Source organism: Nyctereutes procyonoides, unplaced genomic scaffold (assembly GCF_905146905.1).
Source record: "Nyctereutes procyonoides isolate TBG_1078 unplaced genomic scaffold, NYPRO_anot_genome, whole genome shotgun sequence".
NCBI classification, from domain to species: Eukaryota; Metazoa; Chordata; class Mammalia; order Carnivora; family Canidae; genus Nyctereutes; species Nyctereutes procyonoides.
In genome coordinates this window covers 37,550,553-37,575,967 of record NW_026575047.1, presented here as the reverse complement: position 1 = coordinate 37,575,967, position 25,415 = coordinate 37,550,553, and the positions used below count along the sequence as shown (strand labels likewise).

At 51.7% G+C, this 25,415-nt stretch overlaps 2 protein-coding genes and 1 long non-coding RNA gene across 12 annotated transcripts in view; 1 reads left to right on the top strand and 2 right to left on the bottom strand.

Moving 5' to 3' along the window:
• CPEB1 (cytoplasmic polyadenylation element binding protein 1) overlaps positions 1–8,576 on the bottom strand; it is a 90,514-nt gene extending 81,938 nt beyond the window's left edge. For 2 of the 8 annotated variants that reach the window (XM_055326559.1, XM_055326560.1), the window contains exon 1: positions 7,599–7,859. In XM_055326559.1, coding sequence (XP_055182534.1) covers positions 7,599–7,736 — 138 coding nt within the window. In that variant the 5' untranslated portion in view covers positions 7,737–7,859. Of the gene's footprint in view, positions 1–7,598; positions 7,860–8,065; positions 8,140–8,446 lie in introns of those variants that run through there. The other 6 variants (XM_055326567.1, XM_055326566.1, XM_055326564.1 and 3 more) reach the window with 6 other exon arrangements.
• On the top strand, positions 6,636–18,131 carry LOC129510412 (uncharacterized). The gene is made up of 5 exons (XR_008664586.1): positions 6,636–6,961; positions 12,752–12,856; positions 14,542–14,646; positions 15,335–15,440; positions 16,475–18,131. It is a non-coding gene; the product is annotated as an uncharacterized LOC129510412 (long non-coding RNA).
• Positions 18,132–18,890: 759 nt separating this feature from the next.
• Positions 18,891–25,415, bottom strand: part of AP3B2 (adaptor related protein complex 3 subunit beta 2) — a 33,570-nt gene continuing 27,045 nt past the window's right edge. For all 3 annotated transcript variants that reach the window (XM_055326664.1, XM_055326665.1, XM_055326666.1), the window contains 10 exons: positions 24,960–25,068; positions 24,555–24,672; positions 24,006–24,189; positions 23,800–23,860; positions 23,363–23,469; positions 22,951–23,179; positions 22,472–22,556; positions 22,163–22,260; positions 19,411–19,549; positions 18,891–19,306 (listed from right to left, as the gene is read on the bottom strand). In XM_055326664.1, coding sequence (XP_055182639.1) covers positions 19,156–19,306; positions 19,411–19,549; positions 22,163–22,260; positions 22,472–22,556; positions 22,951–23,179; positions 23,363–23,469; positions 23,800–23,860; positions 24,006–24,189; positions 24,555–24,672; positions 24,960–25,068 — 1,281 coding nt within the window. In that variant the 3' untranslated portion in view covers positions 18,891–19,155. The remainder of the gene's footprint in view (positions 19,307–19,410; positions 19,550–22,162; positions 22,261–22,471; positions 22,557–22,950; positions 23,180–23,362; positions 23,470–23,799; positions 23,861–24,005; positions 24,190–24,554; positions 24,673–24,959; positions 25,069–25,415) is intronic.

Genomic DNA, 25,415 nt, shown 5'->3' with positions numbered 1-25,415 from the left:
ACAGTGTTAGGGAAAAAGTTTCAGAAATGCACATGTGAAACAGGAAAGGAGCATCTGATGTCAGATATCAAGGATTTAAGAGATGAGCAAAGGGCAGGCCAAAATGGGGAGGGAGGTACTATGTACAAAAGCTTGATAGGAAAAAGCCAAGCAAAGCCACTGAGGCTGACTGCTTGAGGTGAGTGCTGTACTAAAGTAAGGTCTAAACAAAGGAGAGAAGTAATCTTGTTCACCAACAGAGGTGAAAGGTGTGGCAGAAACAATGTACCAAAAGGTCCTGAGGGTGTGAGAAAGATGGACTCCAATGCACAAACTGCTCTCTGAACCGGGAGAAGGCCACTCCTGCAATAGCTGAAGATAAAGAATATAATGAGAGCAAGTCCAATTGGAGAAGGCAAGAACACCAACTAGATGACCAACTGCAGAGCTGAGAGTGTCTTTTAGCCTAAACAATATAAGTCTGTATCCATCTCACATTGCAAAGTATTAACGCGACATGCTTAAAGAACTTGAAAATCTTCCTCAAAAATCAACCAGTTAACAGAGCACAAGGACTCAAATGAGGATCCCAGACTCCAAATGTCTTCTTCCTCTGCATCAAGGAAGCCAGAAAAAGAGAGAGAGAGAGAGAGAGGAGAGGAGATAGGGCAGGCCAGGGAACTGCTCTGTGGCAACTTGGAACTGTATGGGAGGCTCTCACAAGGGAAGAGAAATACTGTTCTCAATGCTCCATGTGAAACATCTGGAACCCTTGGCATTAAGAGACATTCCCAAACTCAGGGCAACAGGAACAAGCAAAGCAGCATGATGGTGCTGGAGCAGACATAACATCCTGACCAGCAGAACTAAATTCAGCTTTCTGAAGTCCAAAATCCAAAGCAACTTTGAATTTCATCTTAAAACTCCTACACTAATGGGAACCTGAGTGGCTCAGTCATCTGAACATCTGACTCCTGATCTTGGCTTAGGCCTTGATCTCACCATCATGAGTTTGGAGCCCCACAACAAAAACAAAAACCACTTCGTGGATTTAATCAAGCTGAAATACCTCAGTAGTCAATTCCTAGAGGCAAGGGGCACAGAGGGAGGAGTTTGGGAGATGCACCCATCCAGGGACCAAAGGTCAGAAGGATAAGTCTGGGAAGCAAGAAGATCACTAGCATGATAGCGCTCCACTCAGAGCAATGGGTATGAATAGGTAGCAACAACTGAGGAAGAAGGTAGAAAGAGAAGACTGAAAACTCTTCTCCAAGGAAGATCTGACCTGGCGGTAGCAATGGAAAAAAGAACCAATAAAAGGATGCAGAAGCAAAGAAAGACACAGACCACGTCAAGGCTTTATAGTTACAGAAACTGCGAAGAGGTTTCCAAAGAAGAGCTACAAGTATGCATTCGTCCTTCTGTACTGGGGCCTCCACTGACTAAAAATACAAAACATAAGAACCAAAACACCCCCGATACAGTCCTTTCCCCCAAGAGAACACTAGAGTCTAGTCCAAGAAAAATACACTAATTGGGTGGAGGAGATAGAATTAGATTAGCCCCAGGAGAGGAGTAGAGAGAAAAAATTAGTTCTGTTTTTACAAAGATTTTATTTGTCAGAGAGCGAGAGTGAGAAAGGGAGCAAGCAAGCACACACAAGCAGGGAGAGTGGCAGGCAGAGGGTGAGGGAGAAACAGGCTCCCCACTGAGCAAGGAGCCCAATGCAGGACATGACCTGAGCCCAAAGCAGACGCTTAACTGACTGAGCCACCCAGACATCCTGGTTGTTTGTTTTTAGCATTTAAATTTTTTTCCACTTATTTATTCATGAGAGACAGAGAGAGAGAGGGGTAGAGACACAGGCAGAGGAGAAGCAGGTTCCATGCTGGGAGCCTGATGTGGAACTCAATCCCTGGTCTCCAGGACCACAACCTGGGTGGAAGGCGGTGCTAAATGGCTGAGCCACCCAGGCTGCCCTGTGGTTGTTTTTAAACCTGCTGAATTTAATATGCCTCTGACAACTCGTTCAGTAGGCCAGTCAAAACCATGGGTTTTGAGAACAATCAGGGCTAGAGCTCAACCTTAAATTTGTTCAGAGAACTAGTACAGCAGGAATACACAAGCCCTCTGTATAAGGGGAAAGAAGAGCCAACAGAATGAACCGTAGGGAATGTGGCATTCAGGGGGAGGAGGAAACTTGTAAGTGCCTGGACAAAGATCTACTTGGGGGTGGTGGGGGGGTGGAGCTACAGAATCTTAGAGACAAACGGAAACTTTAGGAGATAATCAGAGACCAATATAGCAAAGGTCGAGGTACATGAATTCTAGAAATACCAGTATGGAAATGAAGATGACTATCATCCATTCACTGAATTACCCTAAAACAATCACTCTCATGCTAAGCTTAGTTCTCCTGTCTGACAAAATAGGTAGACGTTAGAATCTGTGTTTGGTGTCAACTTTGAGTTATACCTGGGAGATGGGTCTCTAATATCTTTTGAGGTTCATAACAATTCCAGAATTAGTTTAAAAAAAAAAATCTCAGGAGAAAGGACTCAGGAGACAGATGGTATCAGAGCCAGGAGCACAAAGCCAGAATGTAGAGAGCACAGGTGTTAAGTAGCAAGAGATTAAGTGTTCCGTCAAAAGACAAGACAAAAAAGACCAAAAAAAAAAAAAATAAAAATAAAAACCACAACCAGCCCCTCAAGGTAACTCCCTGCCTCCAACAGAGAGCTACTCCCATACCTTTATCCAAGGAGACTTTGGATCAAGATGCTAAACCCATCAGGATGGTACATGTATCTGCATATAATGCTGGCCAAGAATAAAGAAACGAGTAATACTTGTATAGTTAAATTACTCCCAGAGTCAACAGCTAGGTTTAACTGTGACCCATTTTCCAAACACAAATCAATCTTTAGACCTGTCCTCTGAGGATTCTACAATTACCTCAAGGCGAGTCATCACAAAATGCCTTAAAAAAATCAAAACAAAAGAGTGTTAACTCATTGCAATCTAAAGGGTGCTCCAACCATACAGGAATACTAGAAACGAAGTAGAAACATGCCTAAGTGTTCTTCTGCACACAAAGCTCAACCCATTTAGTAAGGAATGTTCCCCCACGCGTCTGTTATTTAAAAACACACTATAGGTTAAGAAAGCAAAACAATCCCTGACAGGACACTTCTAAACTCTCAATAACAAAACTCAGTGGAAATTATCATTACAAGACAAATTCAACACTGAAATTTGGGTATTGACTTTTTATGGAATCAGAAATTTTCCCATGAAAAATGCAAAATATTACATATATGATGTGCCTTTTTGTTCTGTACTTTCAGCCAGTTTACTATAATTGAGATAGTAGCCTTGTTTTGGGAGTCCTATCTTGAACATAAAAACTTTCAGCCCTGAGAATCTGTGCTTACAGCAGAAGGGATGAGCTCTCAAGAGGAGGTATAACCAAAAACAGGCAGCAACAAAGGCAGGAAAGAAAACAATGAGTATTTCCAAAGCTGCAATGTGGGGGGCCAGGGAGACTGAGTTGGCAGTAAGCAAAAGGCTTAATACTGAAAGGGTGCAATCAACACTTCTTGGCTTTCAATCAAACAGGAGCAAAAATTCTTGTAACCTCCTCTGCTCCAACCTCTAGGTCTAGCCCCCTTCCTACCCTTCACCCTCTGTCCCCAGGGTTTCTGGCAAGTTCTCCCCAGAGTCAGTATAGCTTAGATACTGTTTAGGAAACGCAGATTTGCAGAACAGGATGGGATTAGCACAGCTCTTCCATAGGAAAAGAATAATTTGTTATTTGATTCTAGGATTCTTTTACTGACTCCACAACTAGCGGCTGAAGACAACAGCCTACACGTTAATATCCAGGTATAATATGCTTTCCTGTCCCAAACTTCAAGCCAGAAGCACGAACCCATTAATTAATTAGCGTTTTAAACACATTGTTTTAGGCAGTGGTCATTTAGCCAAGGGACGGGAAACCAATGAATGAGAAAGTCTGCACAGATAATGTCTACCACATGAATACTAAAATGCAAAGAGACAGCTATTTTAGTCACCTTACTTTTTCTCCTACCCACCCCCAAATTCACAAACACTGAACTCACAACTGAGTGCCTGAACTAAAAATGTTTGCTAGAAGGGCCTCTGGGTGGCTCAGTGGTTGAGCACCTCCCTTCTGCTCAGGTCGTGATCCTGGGGTCCTGGGAGCAAGACCCACATCCAGCTTCCTGTAGGGAGCCTGCTTCTCCGTCTGCCTAGGTCTCTGCCTCTGTGTGTCTCATGAATAAATAAATAAAAATAAAAATGTTTGCTAGAGAATCAGCTGGACACCAGAAAACATTCTAAAGTTTCTGTCTTTCCAAAAACTTACCAGACCACAGGTTTAAAAGAAAAAAAAAAAGTTATCTAATTTGTATTTGAGTCTGCATTTTTAGAAAAAAAATCTCTTTGGCAAAGGCTCTGAGTATGGTCTCTACTGCTTTATGATTTAAGCCGTTTGGGAAAAAATATGGAAATAAAGGTACATACCCCTTTACATCTGCTAGTGTGGCTATGTACACTTCTGTGTGCCTAAGTTTCACCCAGAATGAAAACCCATTTGCTCATTCTTGGCACAGGGCTACTTTATGTTCTGGAAGCTTATTCCAGAAGATCTTAAGCACATACTGCTAAAACCCTTATTAATTCTTCCTGAAAATCTAGGAGGCAGGATTATGGGAATTTTAGCTAAGAGAGAAAAGGTGAGATTTAATAAGCCATATTCTACTTTCAAAGGTCTTAAAACAATTATATAATATCACATTTGCCTAATCTCGGAAGGAAAAAGTTATTGAAATTTTTAACTGTCCTGAAAAAGGAAAGTCTTTTGCTCAGAGGATTGGGGAGGGTCACCCCCACAGTGGGAGGAGCCTGATTTCTCCAAACCTCTGGCTCTCTCAGATCAGCTAACTGCTCTGACACACATCCCGGAATGATAGACACAGCACATTCCTCCTGACATCAACCCCACCACTGCACAAATGCTCAGAAGACCCACACCGACTTCCATAACAACCAGAGATTCCATCCAATGCAGTTAAGTTTCGCTGTGCCTATAAATGGGACCAGCCCATAAACCACTGCATTTCCTATACAATGTCCACCACCAATAACTCCTTGATCCCTCTGACCTACCAGACTGCACACAGTATCATACCTGGAGAAGGAAAGAGCTAGGTTCACACTTGAATCTCCCAACAGCCTTGTAACAATTTCTGAGCCTGTCTCATCATTTGCAAAATAGGGGAAAAATCTAAAAGGAAGATTTGAAGACTGGGATCCCAAACCAGCCCTGAGTTTTAATCTCCTCTTCAGAGACATGTTACCTTAAAACCTTACGCAGGCCACAATTTTTTAAGCTCTACATTTAAAACCGCAACTGTCAACTTAACCAGGAAAAAAGTCAAAGACCTATCAATTCTGGCTGCATGTCTGTGTGTGACACTAACCTGCTACTAGCTGCTCCCTTTAGACACAAACTCTGTAGCTCAGTAGGCACTACTCTTCTCTCCCTTCTTCCCTCATTTACGTTACCTCAGTTCCCTGCAGGGATCTGAGCATGCAACCAGTTTTCAGAATTAAAAACAAAATAAATAGCTTGATGACTCATGAAAATACTTAGTGAGACAGCTATTAACACAGGCTTACTTGCTAACAAGTTCGGTGTGAAGCCTGGAGTCTTCCTACTTTCCCCACCTTCCTCTGCTTTCTGTCTCAGGATCACTGCCATGGGAGGTGAACCACAGCACAAGACTCACTCCTTTATCAGGTGCCTATGGCCCATCCCAAACTGAACATATCTGTGATCATTCACCACCTGCATCAGCTCTCACTGTGCCGGCAAGCCTTGGGAGGGGGCAAGGCAACCATTTTTATATTACAAAGACTGACTTACATATGGGGTAGCCAACTCCCAAATTCTAGTTCTACAAACTGACCTGCAGGGCCGGGCCACTCCTCAAGTTTCAATTCAATCACTTGGCAAACACCAAACTCTATGGCAACGTGCTCTGGGGGCAGTGCAGCTCCAAGCCAGTCCTGCAAGGAACGGCAGACAGGGCTGAGCCCCGCAGCATTGCTATCCCTAGGGGCTCCCCTGAGCTCCAGGAGAACTTTTACTCCTCTCCTACCCTATGACCCAAATCAACCACGCAAGGAAACAATCACCAAGCTGAGGTTTCCAAGATTTTGTGCTGCCTGTTTGGATTTACTTATTTTTAACCCAGCGTGCATCCCAGGCTCAAATGGAGCCTGAGGGTGCAAACGATCCTCCCAACCTCCCAGTCGCACTTCCAGCTGGCGCACTCTGTCACCTGATGGGGCGGGGAGGCGAGGGGGCGCAGACGAGTCAGGCGGCACACCTGTGCCTCCCAGAGAGCCAAGTGGCCCACTCGCCCCTCGCCCCGACAGATGACGCAGAGCAGTTTACCCAGGTGCCAGAACAGGGAGTGTGGCTTCGGAGTGGTAGCCAGGGAGACCAGAAGCAGCTGCCAGAGAAATGCAGCGCTGAGCACCGAGACTGCGGGGTGGGGGTAGGGGTGGGGGAGGGGAGAGGGGGGAGAGGCCCCCACGGGGCTCCCAGAAGCGCCCCCCCCCCCTCCAGCTTCTCGGCGCTGCCACGGAGGCTGCCGAGCTTCTGGCCTCCCTCCGGAGCGAAATCCCAATTGGAGGCACGTGCAGAGGACCGAGGCCCGCAAGGTGCACCCCGCCAGCTCCGGCGCCCGGCGCTCGTGCGGCGGTGTGCTTCAGCACCCAGGTGTGCCTTAGCTCCCACAGGCGCCCGGGCAGCACCCGGCCATTCACCAGGCCTCTACCTGGCCAGGGCCTCCTGCGAACGAGGCTACGAAGTCAGGGACTCCTGGACGACAGACAACACCGGCACCAGGAAAAAGCCCAGGAGCGACGCCGAGTGGCACAGCCAAAGGTGAGCGAGTGACCTGTCCTCAGTCAGGGTCCCCAGCACCCCCAGCAGGCTTCAGTACCGGCCCAGGCCTTCCAAGCCAGCAGCCCTCCAGCTGCAGCTCCACACTTGAACCGGAGCGGAGTCTGTAACTCCACCTCCTCCCAGCTTGGTGCACCTGGCCCCGCTGACCTGGGTGCACGAGAGAATGACAAAACCAAGGCCACACGCACGCCTGCCCTCCGTCCGCGCGGCCGGCCGGGGAAGCAGAAGCAGGTGCCGCCTACCCGTCGGTCCGTCCGTCCGTCCTTCCGGGCCCGCAGGACTCACCTCACAGGCGCCGCCTGGGGCCTCCCCCGCCCCCCGCGAAGCCCCCTTTGCACGTGCCCGCCGGCCCCCCGCCCCCGCGTGCGACCCCACCTAGACGACCCCGCTCTCAGAACGCGGCTCCTGCAGTCGAACGTGTGAAGCCATGTGACCTCCCCGGCCGCGGCACCTCGGCCCGCACGAGGGGCCGATCCCTCCGCCTTAAAGGAACCACGCCAGCTGCCGTCGCGGCGCGCTCCCGCCAGCCGAGGCCCCGCGCGGGGGTCCCCGCCGTCCGCAGCCCCGCCCCACCCGGGCCGCCCGCCCCCGCCCCCGCCGCCCGCTGGGTACGAACGAGACTCGCTGGGGGCGCTGCGAGGCGCGGGAGCTCCCTGCGCTGGCGGCTTCGGGTCTCACGTGCGACGGCTGCGGGAGGAGGAAGCGTTCCCGGCGCCGAGGCGCCCCTCCGCCCGGTGGGCTCCCGTCTGGACATATACTCGAGGCCCCTGGGAGCCCGCAGCGCAGCCTGGAGGCCCCGCCGGCCGCCCCCGGAGGGCCGCGGCGCCTTTAAGCCCAAAGGCCCTGAGTCACGAGGAGGCTCCCTGCCCCCCTCGCCACACGCCCCTCCACGAGGCCCCACGCCCGCGGGCACGTGACCCGCGCCCCGCCCGGGACTCGCGCTCACGGGGGGGGCGGGGAAGAGGGGGCCGCCGGGCTGGCCGAGGCTGCGCGTGGACCGTTAGCTGCCGCGGCCAGGACCGCGCCCCGCCCAGCCCCGCCCCGCCCCGGCGGGCGGCGGGCCGGCGGGCGGGCGGCTCTTACCAGCGGGAACGCCATGGGGCCGGCGTGGCCCTGCTGGGCGGGCGGGCTGACGGACGGGCGGCGGGCCGGCGAGGCGAGGGACGCGCAGACACGTGGGCGCTATTTTTGCAGCGAGCCGCGCGCAGCGCCGCGCCCCGGGCCGCTTATAAAGCCCCCGTGGAGCCTCCCCCCCCCCCCCAACGCGGCCGGATGCGAAGCACCTGTGCCGGCCCCGCCCGGGCCCCCGCCCCCGCCCCGCCCCTCCCAGCCGGCCGGGCTGAGGGCTCGCCGCCCACCCGGAGCCGGGCTCGGGGACCTGGAGGGTGGCAGCCAGCGCCTGCGGGGCCGGAGCCCCACGCCCCAGCGCGCCGCTCACTTAGTGACCCTGTTCAAGTCACTTACCTCCTCGGGGCCCCACTTCGCCCCGTACACTCGTGTGGGGCGCCACTTACAAGCCCCTGCGACGCGGCGACCTGGTGCTTTGTCAAGCAGAGCCCCGGGTCCAAGCTCCTGCTCTTCCAAGGACCCCTCCAGGGCGGTAGGCAGCCCTGCGCGCCCCTGCCCCCCTGCCCCCCTGCCCCCGCCCCCCTATCCCCGCCCTCGTCCCCGGGCTCCGCAGGCGCGTTCACACCACTCCGCTGCACCGGGTGCTGGAGACGGGGACGCGTCGGGGATTCCGGAAAGTTCCAAAGACACCAGCGGTCCTGTTCGGACCGCAGCTCCCTGGGCAAACCGCTTCCGACGCTCCTGCCCTCCTGCAAAGGGAGGCTACAGGGAGAGAGGACGGGAGGCACCACCGTGGGCCTGGCTGTGGCCACGGAAGGCGACCTGGGGTAGCTGGTGCAGGAGCAGACCGGAAGCCCCGGGCGCTCGCAGAGGCGGAGATGGCATTCCAGGCGGAGACCAAGCAAAGGCGGGGAGGGAGGATTGAACGGAGCGGCTGGATCCGACCGGACGGAGGATCCTGTGTGCTGATACCACCGGAGGGAAGAAGCCTGGGCCCAGTTTGTGAAGGGCCTTTATTTTGCAGACAGCAGGGAGCTATTAAGAATTGTAAACGGGAATGGCTGTATCAGGTCTGTTGAGATGTTACTGGAGACTTGTAGAAGCTGAGGAGAAACAGGGACTGGAGCGAGGAGAGGAGCCAGCATCTGTAAAGCATTACTAAGGGTTTTACCTGTGTAAGCTCATCATAACACTATTTAGAAAGCATTTATTATGCACGGGGCTGTTCCTGGCAGACCGGTGAGGCTGGCCTGGATTTACTGGCTGGGATGAGGGGTGAGGGTAACTGCAGGTTTCTGTGGAAGGAGAGGAAGTCAGTGGTCTAAACCTACTGTATCAGGAGGATTAATGGGAGAAGGTGGCCCGGGTAAGAACAGATGGAGTAGGAGGACTCAGAGTGACAGTGAAAGTTGGCCAATCTCCATTCACAGTTAGGTCCTTGTGCGGGGAACTTCTTGGGTTGCTGGGGGTCACAGGCACAGAGAGTGATGGCTGCAGGGGTAGAGCAAAAGGGGGTCCTGCATCCCCGACCTGTCACCTATTCTACCCTCTTCCTGCCCAGCCATCTGCCCTCCTTTTTTTTTTTTTTTTTTTTTTTTTTGCCCTCCTTCTTAAGGTAGTGCACCCCAGCCATCCAGAAAACCATACCTCCTGGTTCAGCTTCCCTGGGACCCTCCCTCAGGGGGTCCTTCCTGGGGCCCACCCTTCTTGGGGAGCAGCCCACTCCCAAGTCTTACCCTGGCCCACACACAGCATAGGACAGCTGCTCTGGGGTGGTGTATCTTGTCTTCTTGGGGGTCATAACCTGGTCACCCGTGGCACAGGAGCCACATGAGGGTGAGTGAGTGAGCATGGAGAAGGCCTGGGCGTATCTAAAAGGGTAATTAGCTGATAAATACCATGTTGTAATGAGATCCCCACCCAGCCAGATCTTTTAAGACACTCTGGGTTGTCTTGGGTTTTTTAAACGTGAAATTTTCCTAATTTTAAATCTGGCCACTAATTCAAATTAAAAGAGCAAAGCCCAGTATATTTAGGGTCCCCGTGCAGCTCTTTTGCCGCCAACTTGTGTACAACCTTCTCCTTGACCCAAAGCTGAACAAGCTAAGAATCTGAAACCTGGAATAGTGCCCAAGGGAGTAGGTATCTGGGAAGTCTTTCATATTTTAAAGCTTCTAGCCATAAGAAAACGAAGGCATCTTTTAGGTGACTTGGAACAGAAATTGCTGTCCCAGTAATAACAGCTGACCTTCACTGAGCACTATGTGCTTGGCACAGTTCTAAGTGTTTTACCTGTGTTAGGTGAGAAAACTGAAGCTCAAAAAAAAAAAAAAAAAGGCAAAGTACCTAGCCCAAGGATTCTTTTTTTTTTTTAATTTTTTTTTAAATTTTTATTTATTTATGATAGTCACAGAGAGAGAGAGGCAGAGACACAGGCAGAGGGAGAAGCAGGCTCCATGCACCAGGAGCCCGATGTGGGATTCGATCCCGGGTCTCCAGGATCGCGCCCTGGGCCAAAGGCAGGTGCCAAACCGCTGCGCCACCCAGGGATCCCTAGCCCAAGGATTCTGAGCTAGAAATGGAAGAGTGGGAACTCAAACTCAGACAATATCCTTGTTTCAGAGCCTTAACTAGATCAGAACAAAACTGCCAGGACCCTTATGTGTGCAGTTCTTCAGACTGACCCCAGAGCTTATTGCAGATGGTGGAGGAAGGGGTGGCTGAGTCAAAAATACAGTCACGGCCTCAGGTGTAGCCATGCCCCTTTGCTCCCTGCCCTTACTTGGCCATACCTGCAGGTAGAACAGGAAGAACAGTACCTCTGACTGGAAGGTGTCCACAATCCACAGGGTAGGGTGTGGAAAGCAGCAGAGGTGGAGATATTAAATGACTCGGTCAAGTCCCCACAGCTGGTCACTGACAGAAGTAGCAGGAACAAATAGGCAGCATTATCCATTCTCAGAGTCAACAAACAGCCTTTGAGCCCAGCTATGCCTGGCACTGTCTCTGCAGTCAAGCCCCAGATTTACAGTACAGGTTCTAAGTGTAACGGTAATTGGCTGGACTAAGTTTTAAATGCATGTACTAGAAGGACTGGAGGAACCCTGTAGTCATGCTCACTGCTTCCACCGCAGGCAGAGAACTGAAAGAAGAGAAGGCAGTGCTGGGAGGAAATAATTTTCCTGGTTAAAAAAGATCAGAAGGGGGATTCACTTAGGAACTCAAAACTACGAGGTAAAATAAGCACACAAGTCTTTGCTAGACTTTTCCCAAGCTCTGTGGAGAAGAAACCATGTTCTTTGGTTTGGGTATTTTTAAAATGTTTTCTAAAGTGGGATTTTAAAATGTGGACCAGCCCCACCTTTCATCATACACAAATGCAAATTTAAAGTGGGTTAAGATATAAACGTGAGGGCAGCCCAGGTAGCTCAGCGGTTTAGCGCCGCCTTCAGCCCAGGGCGTGATCCTGGAGTCCTGGGATGGAGTCCCACATCAGGCTCCCTGAATGGAGCCTGCTTATTCCTCTGTCTGTGTCTCTGCCTCTCTCTCTCTCTCTCTCTCTCTCTCTCTCTCTCTCTCTCTCCGTCTCTCATGAATAAATAAATAAAAATCTTTTTTAAAAAAAGATATAAACGTGAAAGGCACTACTTGGGAATGTTTCAGAAGGAAATACGAGAATATTTTGTTACCTCAGAGTGTGGGTGAATTTTGTAAATAAGAAACAAAAAGCACAAGACATAAGGAAGATTGTTAAATTTGGCCACATTAAAATTTATTTTTTTAAGGTTTTATTTATTCATGAGAGAGAGAGAGGCAGAGACATAGGCAGAGGAAGAAGCAGGCTCCCTGTGGGGAGCCCAATGCAGGACTCAGTCCCAAGACCCCAGGATCATGACCTGAGCCAAAGGAAGATGCTCAACCACTGAGCCACCCAGGTGCCCCAGGCCACATTAAAATTTAAAACTTTGATTTAACAAAAGATTTTTAAAATCTGGAAAAAAAAAGTCATAAGTTGGAAGAAGATATTTGCAATGTGAGATCTATAAAGGACTAGTTTCCAGAATGCATAAGAACTCCTTATGAGGAATTAATGAGGAAAAAAGACAAATCTATAGAAAAATAGGCAAAAGATGGGAACAGGCAATTGACAGACACTGAAAACCCAAATGCCCAACAAACATATCAGTAGATGTGTACTTTAAGCAATTACCAGGGAAATGCGAATGAAACCACAGGAGAGAAAAATGAAAAAGTCTCACTTTCCCAACAGCAGGATCCCTGCCAGCGAGGGTATAAATTGGCTCCCCTACTTAAGTTTTTTGCTTTTATTTTCTACATTGTTTTGACTTGAGGGATAACACACACAGTGTAGAATACACAAATCTTAAGTGTCGAGCTCGATAATTTTTTACCTACATATAGAGCCAGGTAACTATCACCCACATCAAGGCATAGAATTTTTCCAGAACCCCGTAGGTTTCCATCATACCCCTTCCCACTGTGTATCTCTAATTATTCTCATTCATTTCCTGACATTCACTCTGCCTGTTGTAGAACTTCATATAAGTGTTTGTGTCTTTCATTCAATATGGTATCTGTGAGACCCACGCATGTTGTCACTTGTAGCAACAGTTCAGTCCTCTTGTTAAGCAGGGTTCCAGTGTGTGGATATAATGAATTTATTTCTCTATTCTCCTGTAGTTTGGTATTTGAATTGCTTCCAGCTTGAAGACTCTTATGAACAAAGGTACTGTGATCATTTTTGATGTGAACTGCTGTTATTCTGGTGATGCTGGTGGTTTGCAGGTGTGTATACCCTATGACCTAGCAATTCAACTCCTAGGGTAACCTGTTAGAGAAACTTTTGTATTTGTTAAAGGAGGTATGAGTAAAAATGCCAATAGCTGTATTATTCATAATTGCAAAAATAAAATAACCTTATATATCCACCAGCAGGAGAGTGGGTCAATAAATTTTGGTATAGTCATACAGTGAAATACTATATATAAGTAAAAAATTAAATAAAGCCAAATTATATCAACATAGATGACTAAGAAAAAATAGTGAGTGAAAAAAGCAGGAGGTAGGAGAATACAAACTTTATGATGCCATTTACATAAAAATTTAAAACATGCAGTATACTGCTATCACAAAGTACCATATTATTTATTGTTCAGGGACATATCCATATGTAGTAAAAGTACAAAACAAACACATGACATTGATAAATGGAAAATTCTAAATAGTGATTTACTTCAGGTGAGGAGAGAAGAGCTTGTGAAATGAGGACAAGGAGTATTGCCTGAATTGATAAGTGCTTTCTTCCTTAAGCCTGGGAATCAGTACATTCGTGGTTGTTATGTGATATTCTTTAAATATCACAGTTTTTTAAAGAAATAAGGGGCAGAGATTAAAGGCAGTAGTGTGCTGGCAAACGTCTGACGGTTAGCTGTGGGAAGGGGAGTGATTTGCCATAGTCACCTATTTCTGTGACATAAATACTCCCACCACACCTGATTTCACCCTACCAGTGTCACAGAATTCCTGGGAGCAGACAGTCAGTGCTCCGAGCCAGCACGCCCGCTCCAGCACACCACCGACATGATGTGGGAGCAAAGGGCCTGTAAGGGCCAGAGCAAAGGGCCTGTAAGGCCCAGGCCCCCTCTGAGGGACGTTCCCTTGACCCAACAAGTTGAGTCCAGGGCTGAGTCGTATTAATTCATTGCTGTAAAGTTAACGCCAAACTAAATAGCTCCAAACAACAAAATGTCTCGCCTCACACAATTTCTGATAGTCAGGAATCCGAGAATGACTTAGCGGGGTGGCTCTGGCTTGGGATCCCTCCTGAGGTTGCAGATGAGCTGTTGGCCAGGACTGCAGTCATTGGAAGCTTTGCCCAGAGCTGCAGGTCTACTTCTTAGCTCACTCAAGTGGCCCCTGGCAAAACTCCAGTTCTTTGTCACAAGGGCCTCTCCCTCCAGAGGGCTGCTGGCTTTAGCTCAAGACATGGCACCTGGCCCTCTCTAGAGCAAATTACCAGATGGAGAGGGAGACTAGGATGGAGGTACGGTGACTCTCATAACCTCATCTCAGGAAGGACATACCGTCACTTCTGCAGTTTCCCGTTGTTCACACCCGTCAAGCCTGAGGAAGTGTATGAGAGAGTGGCCCAAGGGCACAAATGTCCAGAAGCAGGGATCCCTGGGTGCTTGCTGTCCTGGAGGTGAACTGCCACACTGATCACAGTGAAAGCGGAGGGCTAGCTGCTTATCCTGAGATGCTCATAGTGGGTTAGAGATAACTGGAGTCTCAGCACCAGGAGCAGAACTCAGGAGGCCGTGGCCTCTGTTCTCAGTTAAGGAAACTGAGATGTCTCAGGATTCACTCGAGAGAATGCAGCCATTCCTGTCAGGATCCTGGGGTCTCCGTGCTGCATTGTCCTAGGGAGACACCCTCTCCCAACCCCATCTCTCCCTGTCTTCCCTCTGCAGGTGCAGATGCTGGGCTCTGGCATGTAAAAGCCTAGATCAAAGTCACCTTGCCCAAGCCCTCAAGAGTTCCCCGACCCCAGAGCTGCCCCTCACATTCTCCTTCAGGTAAGACAGGAAGACAGTCCTGCTTATCTCCACATCCCTCGCCTCTGCTACAGGGGTCGCTGATGCCCTCTCTGGTGGCCCCAGAGAGTAGCATATACTACCGTGCAGGCATTGCCAGACACAAGTCCATGCTGGCCACCTGGGATCCCACTGCCAGTTGGAATCGGGTGTCAGATGGCTTCAAAGTTCCGTGGTCTCTCAGCGAAATAAAACACTGCCCCAAACCAGAAGGAAGCATGTGGGGGCTGTACTGTCACACTCTGTTTCTTGTTTACGTGCCGGGGGTGGAGGGGGTGTCATTCTATGAGAACTCATCAAATTGCATGCTTGTGATTTGCACAATTTTCTATATGAATGTTATACATAATTCTTTTAAATAGTATTTGCATTTTATTTTTTTAAGATTTTATTTATTTATTTGAGAGGGAGAGAAAAAAAACACAAGCAGGGAGGAGTGTCAAAGGGAAAGTAAGAAGCCGGCTCCCCACTGAGCAAGGATCCCAATGTGAGGCTCCATCCCAAGACCCTGGGATCATGACCTGAGCCGAAGGCAGACACTTCACTGACAGAGCCCCCCAGGTGCCCTTGAGTAGTATTTTTAAAACAGTCTTTTAAAAATATAGAGGTGTCTGGGATATTCCCAGAAGATAAGCATTCTTTCTGTGCTCTTGCCAACCTCTGTCCCCAGGTACCACAGAGAAGCCATGCAGTATCTCTGTTTAAGCAGAATCTCAGGGTGGAAGATCTGAAAATGGACTAAAGTTGGAGGACTCTTGACACCAGGATAAGAAGTGGTGAGAAGTTCAGGGGGTGTGGGCACTCCCAGCACCGTTCCAGGCCCCACTGTGAGATCCCACAGCATCCTCTACAGTAATGGGGCAACAAGGATGGAGCTCCTAATGGTCAGGGTCAAACAGCACAGCCCTAAGCACTTTCTCTTAATAGATCAGTGGGGTGGGGGATAGGGGAGACAGTGGGCTCAGACCTTCTAGTAGAAAATCCAAGATGGTGTGCCTTGCTGGTACCCCCTGTGCTCCATACCCTATCCTGGGTTTCATGCTTCCAGATCCTAGTTCACTGTCCTTCTCTTGACCCGGGAGACAGAACAGAGCAGGCAGTCAGAGAGGGAAGACACAGCTCTCATCCTTGAGCACCCTCCTCCAGCTCTCCTGTCTGCACCCCAGAGCTGAGACTCTCCCCACCCAGTTAGCTCTGCATCTGGTAGAGTAGGATGGGACCTACAGGGCTGAGTAGGCCTTCTGTGGTTCACAGTCCTGTCATAGTCATTAGTTTATAGCTTTGTCACCATAGCACCTAGGACATATCAGCTGCTCGGTCACCGAAGAGGAAGGAGGGACCTAGGCAGGCCTTCCCTCCCCAACCACCCCTTTTAAGCCCTGTCATCTTGAGCCATAGTAGAGATGGGGGTGATTGAGCAGGATATGCATATGGCTCAGCAATGTTCAGGTAAGAAATTGGTGGAGAGGATTTTGACTATCCAGAGCCCAGGCCCTTTTGTGGGGCATAGTTTTTGTACATTCCCTTCCTTGTCCGGTCAGACCAGGGAAAGCCCTGTCACACTGAGTTACCCACACAACACCCATCCCTTTGATCTGCAGGCTATGCCAGGAGGAGGTGCCCCCAGAATGCCCAGAAGGATTAGCGCAGAGCCTTACCCTAGGGACTGGCTGGGTGGGGGTCCTGGCGTGGGCACAGCCTCATAGTGGCTTCCTTACCAGCCCTAGATAGATCTGTCTGCCAGTCATGGCAGCTAGCCAGTTGCCACAGCCTGGCAAGAATCTGAAGCTATTTCTTCTGCATTTTCCAGGGCACTACTTTGAAGCCATGCTGGACTGGGCTCTGTGACCAGCCCCTCACTCAGTTCACTGTCCTCTGGCCTGTGGAGGCCTCTGGTCAGGCTCAGACACACTCAGACCTCCTGGGTCTGCATTCCTGCTGTGCCCCATCCTTGCTGGGGGCACATTCTCCCCCTGTGAGTCCAACCACCTGCACCTCTTCCCAGCGTCCTTATGCACCAGCAGAATCCTAAGAGTGCTTCCTAGTCTTAGTGCTCTGTGGGCCCCAGCCCTGGGCCAGCTTCCTGGCCACCCCATTGATGCTGCTAATGGGACAGTGTGAAATCCAGGAGATCTGAGCCCAAACCCCTGAGGCCCTGGGGACAAAGCAGCACCAGAGTTGCAAAGCCTTGGGTCCATGACAAAATACAGGGTATGATATGGGTTGGAAAGAAGAGTGTTCTAGGGGAGAGTGAGGTCCCCTTGCCCTGCATGTCTCATCTGCTCCCCCCAGTGTGTGCTGGGTGGGCCCCTTCTTACCCTTGCAGAGACCTCGGGGGATGCTGACATGGCAGGGCTGTGGCAGGTTCAGCCAGGGACCTAGAGTGTTGGGAGGGCTGGTCTGGTCTGGGGGCTGGGTCCTGGGGCAGCTGATCCCTTCCTCTGGCAAAGCTTCTCTTTCCCTCTATCATTCCCTCAGCACAGCCTGGGCTTTTTCAGCTTCCCAGCTTGGAGGCTGCAGCATCCCCAGCCCCAGCTGCACATTCTGCTCATTGGGCTCCTCCTCCTCCTGGCCAGCTGCCCAGTCACACTCTCCGGCCACACCTCACTCCCCCACTCCCTGCCTCTCTCCTGAGACCAGCACAAGAACCATTTGCTCATAAAGGGTTGCGAGTACCAAACCCACAGGCTGGGACATGCTCCAGAGGACCCAGCACAGGGCTACAACCAGATTCCAGCACGTAGGATTCTCACTCAGGATCGGAGACCCCAGGACCCTTCCTGAGAGGCTGTGGGAATTGGGGCTGGGAGCCGCTCGAGGGATGTTGGGGGCTATGCATTATACGCTTCTGGCTCTTACAGAATCTGCTCTGGGGCTTTTGTTGCAAAGGATAGGTCAGCCTAGAATTCTCTGATGGTCTTTGTCCAGATTCCTCAGAAAACCACTCTCACCTTCTTCTGCTCTGGGCAGTGCTGATTCAGAGACAAGAGTGAGAATGAGTCGACCAGTTTGCCCTTGACTGGCAGAGCAGCGACAAAAACAGTGATCCCAGGGAGACTGTGGGGCTCCAGCTGCTCTCTGGTGCCACGGAGCCCAGCCGGTCTCCAAGGACAGCAGCAGGGGCATCCCCTGGCACTTCCTCTGTCCCCCTTCCCTGAGAGGAGGGCACACCTGCTATACCTGTCTCTACCCCGCAGCGACTTGCTCAGGAAAGCCTCAGGGACAGGGCTGTGGGGAGGGAGGTATGGCCAAGGGAGTGGAGTCTTGGTCACAGAGGACCAGAGGCTGAGGCATCACATCTCAAACCATCATTTGAGTGTGTTCCTTGTAACCCAGGCAATCAACACGTTCTGGGGAAAAAGTGTTTCAAAAGCAAAACCAAGTTTGGGTAACACTGCTCCAACCTCTTTGGGGGAAGGATAGGTCGCAGTGCAAGTTGACATAGTAAAGGCTCTGAGAAGGTATGTGGGAAATAAACTTGTTTCATTTAAATCCATTATTCCTAATCTTGTTGATCATAGACATTTTTTAATAGAACACATGCTAATGTGATACTTTTTACACCTTTTGGAACCACTGCTCAGCCTCTTTTGTCAGGGGGAAAGGCATCAAGGAGGGCCCTGACCCTCACTGCCACCTCCAGAAGGCATGTCTTCATTGTTCAAGTGTCCACAGAGCAATAGCCTGTGCCCCTGGAACTTTGTTGAAATGCAGAATCTCAAGCCCCCCTGAAAACACTGACCGGAATTTGCATGTTAATAAAATCCCCAGCTGATGGGACACGGGACATCTGGGAAGCACTCTTCCACCTCTCCTGTTCTTCCCCAACTGCGATGGCTGGTTGGGTCATCCTGGTGGGGGCTCCACTGCAGACATATTCTGAACCTCACACCTACATCTGGGGAGTTCCCCACATTATGTGTCTTCCCCAAAAGCCCATGGGGGAAACCAAGGCAGAATCCTAAGAGTGCTGGATGGTTACTGGAGAGGCCTTGCTTTTGCAGAGGCTCATAAAAATGACCAGGGAGTTCTTCCGGCTTGGTCTCCCTGTCTCTGCTTGGGTGTCTCTTCCACAGACAGACCTGGAGATTCAGGGACAGTCACCATAGAGTCCAAGCGGAGTCACCTGTGAGAATCAGCCACAGCCTTCCCTAGAAAGTCACAGGGACCACAGGTCACCCACTGCCTTATCAGAACCCAGAAGGAAGGAAAGCTGAACCAGCATATAGGGAGAAGACATTTTATTGGGATATTGCTACATAAATAGCTGCAGAAAGCCAGGAAGATGAGGGGAGCAGCTGCTGGCTCCCCCTGCATAGGTCACCGTGGAACTTATAGGGAGGGGCCCTGTGGAGGGAGCCTGGTAATGAGCAGAGGGCAACAGGCCCCCCTGGATACTATCTGCTATGAGAGAGAGAAGAGGGGGGCTAACAGCCCAGATACAATGAGGGAGCGACAAGTGGAGGTCAAAGAGGTCCTAGCCCTTGGGAATCACTGGGTCAGAGCCTGTACCACGTCCTTCACCAGCATGGTGCCAATCACCATCTTCTCGCTGTTGACAGTCAGCTGGGCGGCTCCAGTGGGCCGGGCATCCAGGGTCAGTAGGACCAGGCTCCCACTGGTCAGTGTCCTGCCTGCAAATCTGAGGTGAGGGTAGAGGAAGGGGCTCAGCCTCGTGGCTTGGGGCCTCCTGCAGAGCCAGCCTCCCCAGAGCCCACCTCTTCCCCTCTGCTGGTGGCCTTGTACCTGTACTCATCAGATGTCCCACAGGGTACACGACCCAGGTTGGCAACGGTTGTCACTTTCTGCACCACAATGTGGTCACTCCGACAAGTGTCTGGCAGCGTGAGCTTCTCTGTGATCTCGCTCATGCCTGTCAGCTTTCCTGGGGGCAGAGATTGTGATGAGGGCAGAGGCCATGCTGGGACCATAGGCTGGCACCTGAGTCTGTCCACTGAGCACCAAGTTCCCCTTAGTCTGGCCAGGTCTCATGCTAAGAGGGGGTCTGAATCTCTCGATCTTAAGGGGCTACTTTCCTGCTGGACCACACCCTCCTTTAGGAAGCCAGCCTCCCCACCCTATGCCACCCCAAGCTCTATCCATGTTGTTGACCAAAGACTGGTCTGGCACTTCCCCACTGTCAGACATCTGGGCTATCTGCCCCTTGGAAGGAAGGACCAGTGGACGTGGTGCCCAGTCAGCTCGAAGAGGTTTTCTCCAATCCAGCCCTCACACTCTGGTCCTTCCTAGCTGGCTCTCCCACCCACGCTCAAATCCCTCCCAGCTCCTGGAAGCTAAGCCCTCACAAGCAGATTATGGGTGGCTGTTACACTCCTGGTCAGGGCACTGGTCCTCACTGGACAAGCCAGAGCCCAGCAGCCACTCAAGGCTCTCAGAGGTGGACCTCTCATTCCACCTGTGGGAAGAGCTCCAAGCCTGGCCAGGGCTCCTGAAACCCCTACAACCCCTCACTCTACAGGTCTGACCTCAACCCTCCATTCACACATGCTAGGCCAGCCGTGTGATGTCCTCCTTCTGCCCTCCTGCCGCCCTTTCTTCAGCCTTTCTGTCCTCCTTCATTCTTCTCTTTCTGAGAACAGACCTCCCTCTCCTGCTGCCCTCATCCCCTTCCTTTCTGACTAGCGACATTTGTCTCTGTACCTTTATTTTCCTGCGGCCAAGTCTCTGAGTCCCTACACAGTCCTCTCCAGAACAAGAGTTCCTCATGGCAGTGCCATGTCTCCCTCTCCATGCATGGTCAAGTCCTCCACAGAGGGCTCCATTGCCTCAAGCCCTGGTCTCCTCCCACCCACTGCAGTTGGCCTCTGTCCCCCATTTGCAATGACCTGCCCGCTGAAGTAAGCAGCAGCCTCCAATCTGCGATCTGCTGCAGCGCTCTGGCCTGTCACCATCTGACCCCAGGGCACGCTTCTGGTGTTCTCTCTGGGTTCTCTTTTTGCCTCTCACTCTGTTCCTTCTCTTACCCCTCCCCTCCTTCTCCTGAGGAATGCAGGTTTTCTGCAAGGATGCTCCCTGGCCTTCCCTTCCCACCGGTCTCTCCCCCAGGGCCCTCTGACTCATTCACAGCTTCAGCTCTCACCTCTGTACTCATGACTCTAGCCTAGAGGTGTTTCCAGGGCACAGGCGCACATCTTCAGTTACTTGCTAAAGGCTGCCTCCTGAATCTCCCAAATGCACCTCACAATCAGCTTCTTTGAAACCAACCATGATCTCCCCTCCTCCCCTGACTAGCCCATTCCTCCTTCTCCCATATCAGGGCTTTGGCAAATTACAGGCTGCAGGCCAGATCTAGCCTGATCCAGTGGGCTGTATGGCCTGCAATGTTTTTTATATTTTTTAAGAGTCAGGGGAAAAGAAATCAAACAATATTTCGTGACATATGAAAATGATGTGAAATTCAAATTTCAGTGTCCATAAATAGAATTGTATTGGAACATAGCCACACTTGTTCATTTACACATTATCTATGGCTGCTTTGTGTTAACAACAGCAGAGTTGAGTAATTGTAGCAGGGACTATATGGCCGAAAACATTTGCTTTCTGGCCCATTACAGGAAAAGTTTGTCAACTCCTGGTGTAGGTGAAGGGTACAGTTCTTCCTGCCATCCTTGGATACTTCCCTCTATTCCTCATCAGGGCAGCAGCCCCTGGCTCCCCCTTCCCAGCACCACTACCCGCCCCAGCCCTGCAGTCCCTTTGCTGGGGCTCTCATCTCCATCCTCACCATCCCTCACCAGAGCTACTGCAATAGTCTTGCACACAGTGACAGAATTTAGGCCAAGGTCACACAGCAAATGAGCAGTGGGGTCAGAATTTTGAGCCACAAGTCACGAAACGCCATGCTTCCACTGCCTACGCTGTCCTGCATCTTGTCCCTGGTGCTGGCTCTCCCCATCCAGTCCTAGCAATGAGTGCTGCCGGATTCTCCTGGCTGAAACAGAGATTTGAACCTGGCCCCTTCCTCAGACACCTTTCAGGGGGTCCTCCACTGCTAGGGAAATGAGGCCTACAGTCCTAATCTCCCTCACAGTCTTGGTGGACCTGATAACTTTGGTGACCCCTTCCAGCTCTGAAATTCTGAGATTGAAATCCTTTCGCATAGCAATCAAGGCTTTCAGAAACTAGACCAGACATCTCATTTTCAGCTTTGTTCTGACTACCCCTCTGTGCTGGACTCCTGAGCTCCAAACCAAACTCTTTTCCTTTCTTCCCTATAAACTTTCACTGGGACACACTCATCGTATCTCCCCAAGTTGGAATACTGGCCTAGAATTTTCTGCTTGGCCAAGTCCCACTCCCTCTAAACCCTCACTGAAGTGTCCCACCCTCTGTGAAGCTTCTGCTGGAGGCACAGGCTATGAGGCCTCCCTCTGTCTGAAGATGGTGAGGCTCCTCCAGCAGGACTGCATTGGGAGCTTACTGAGAGCCCCAGCGGATGGTGCTGAGCCCCCTCCCTTCTACCCCAGGGAGCGCTCACCTTGTTCCTTCTTGAACTCATTCTCACTCATGAACACGGGAGCCATCAGCTCCCCAACGGGTGGCTGAATGGAGACATAGAACTGCCGGGTTTGGGTACTGGGAAGGGTGGGAGGAGACAGAAGGAGAGGAAATGAGGCCAGCGTCTTTCCCCTCACTCCCCCACTTTGTCTGGAAGCAACAAGAAAGTGAGAGAAGATCTGATGGCTTGAGATGGCTTCTGGATCCAGCAGCTCAAGATGTATCCCTGACATTCTGCTCCCTCCTCTCCCCAGCCCACCCTCTACCCCACCAGGAGTTGGATACACACCACAGCTGGAAGTTGGCCACCTGGGTTGAGTCACAGAAATTAATGCCCATTACAGCAGTGGCAGATTCTCCCGGCGCCAGGGACTCTGCAGCGGTATGAGGCAGGGAAAGGGAGAGAGGGGCAGACACCATCACCTGAGAGGTCTAGAACCCACCACTGCCAGAACTGATCACTCCTCTAGGCACTCCTGACTTTCTGGGCCTTTAGAGACGGTTCCTGGTTTTCTCCTTAAATCTAACTACCCTTTCCCCAACCCCACCCTCACCCCATTTAAATCAGTCCGGAAACCACAAAGGCCTTCTGCTCTGATATGGACTTGCTGGTTTCCCAATCTATCTTGTCTACCAGGGCATGATCACATCAGATGCCCTCTATGTACTCCCACAGCCTGGCCCAGGGCAGAGAGGGCATTGGCAGCCACAGAAAGGTGGACTCTACCCAGGTGCCTCCTTCTCTACCATGTCCAAGGCCCTTCGTACCGATTTCAGGAAATTCCTGGATGCTGATGCCAGGGGGCAGTTTGGGGGTGCCCACGTGCAGGCCCTTGATGGGGGTCTCAGAGCTGTTGGAGAAGTGGATGTGCACAGACACCATGTGGGGGTCCCCAGAGAAAGGCTGGCGGCTGAAGGTGTAGTCCACAGCCAGCCCCTCGCCAGCTACACGATGCAGCAGCTCCTGCCTCCCAACACCAGACACCGGACTCAGCAGCTGGAGGGGAGGAAGAGCAAGGAGAGCGCCCATCCCTGCCTTGTCTTCATCTACAGTCATCGAGCAATGGGGACTCAATGCTATCCCCTACTTCACATCCCCCCACACACAAAGCCACACTATAGGATGCACCACAGAGATTATGCAGACCCGCCCCAGCAGTCCTTCCACCATCCCACTCACCGAGGGCACCAGCGGGGAATCTGTGAGCGTCAGGCCCTCCAGGTCAGTAGCCAGACTGGTGGACACAATCGTGGGGGGAGACACAGGCTGGACACTGGAAGGAGTGACTGTGGGAGTAAGATGAGGGAGGGGATGATGAGGGACAGCCAATGTGGAATTGGCTTGGATTGAGCAGGGAGCCCAGAGTTCGGGGAGCACACGGTTCAGCACCACGGACAGCGAGGCACATGGCCGCCTGGGGGCTCCAGGCAGATTTTGGTCCTTGATCCCAACCCCACACCTGGGGAGGTCGCCCTGCTGCCTCTCAACCCAGAAGTGTGTTCCGTCTGCTTCTCCTACCCTGGAGCCCTGGGGAGCCTAACCCAGAGCTCCCATGGACCTTCTTAAGCCATCCTCCCGAGGTGTCCTTCCCCGTGACTTCTACCACCCAAACTCACAGTCCTCTAGGTCAAGCAGGGAGATCTCCTTGGCCACGCGGGCACTTTTGCTGCTGGGAGGCTGAAAGAGAAGAATGGGATGCAGGTGCAGGAGGAGAGCATGTGGCCTGTTCTGGGTTGGGTAGGTGATACCATGGTCTATTCTAGATGGTAGGGAGATGACTGGGCCTGGCCCATGAGCCCCCCTCCCACCCCAAGGTTCTCACTGTTTTTTTCCTCCAAGAATCAGGTTCCACCTGCTCCTCCTCGGTGTCTGATGTCCTCTCAGACTCTGATGAGCTATTGCTGGAATCACTGCCCTCATCTGAGGATGAACCTTCTCCTTGTCCCTCGGCTACCTTCTTCCTCTTCTTCATCTTCCTCTTCCCACTTTCCTCTTCACTCTGTTCACTGGAGGAGAGAGGGCAGGTGGGGCTCAGACCCAGCCTGGACACCCCTCTTGCCTCACAGAAGAGCAGGAGAAGCCCAGGAAAGTGGGAGGGAGGGTAGGGAGCCTAAGCCAGTGGAGCCCACACCCAGGCTCCTATGCTGGGGCCCCTGGCCCCAGACTGCTTCTCCAGGCTGCCCCCCATGAGAGCACAGAGACCCTCTATAGCCAACCACAGCAGCGATCATGGGAGTAGACTGGGGTTTGCAGGAGGTCTGCATGAGGAAGCACAGGGGCTCTTAGGAGAGTGGCTAAGGCTGAGCGTTCCCCCTTCTTTTCCAGAGGAGATTCCTAAACCCCACCAGCATCTGGCTGGCTGGCCTCTTACCTCTCACTGCTCTTCCCTTTCTCCTCCTCCTGGTCTTCACTATCAGACTCACTGCTGGACTCCCCAGAGCCACTCTCACTGCTGCTCTTACTGTCTGAGGCACTCTCGGACTCAGGGTCTGTGGAGGAACTGTCTCAGGCCCCCTCCCTGTGTGCAGAGCAGGTGCCCTGGGACCCCACCTTGACTCAGCACTGAAGCTGCAACCCCCTGAGCTGCCTCTGGCCCCAGATGCCACCTGCACCAACCAGGACACAGGTGGACTAGTAGGGGACATGCAATCCCTCAGGTCTACCAACACACATACAGGTCTACACAAGCAGGTGCACAACCCCAGAGACACATGAAACCATGTGAAACACACACACAGGCAGGAGCACAGAATCCCAGCTCTGCCAATCTCCTCACCACTGTCTGCAGACTCTGTGGGGCCTGACTCCCCCTCAGAGTCTGAGTAGAAGGGCTTCTCCTTCTCCTTCCTCTTCTCTCGATTTGAGCACTTGGTCCATTCAGGTACCTGGAGATGGGGGTGGGGCAAGAGGAGCATTAAATCATGGTTGGGGCAGAGGAAGGAAAGCACAAGGCTTTAACTTTGCACCTGCCTCTTCTTGAGCCCTACTTGGACCAGTCTCCAAGAGGGAAAGTGGGGATGAGTGGAGCGGCACTGTCCGTGGAGGGGAGGAGAGGCTGCTGAAAGAGGGAGCACTGCTAACCAAGGAGGAAATGGGGTACAGCACACGAGGAGGGTGAGAGGGGAGCACAGGGTGGGAGAGAGAGCACTGCACACAGAGTAGAGGGCACATGGCACACAGGCAGGGGGACCTCAGTGTATTCGCCCAACAGGCCCACGTGGGTCTCGATAAG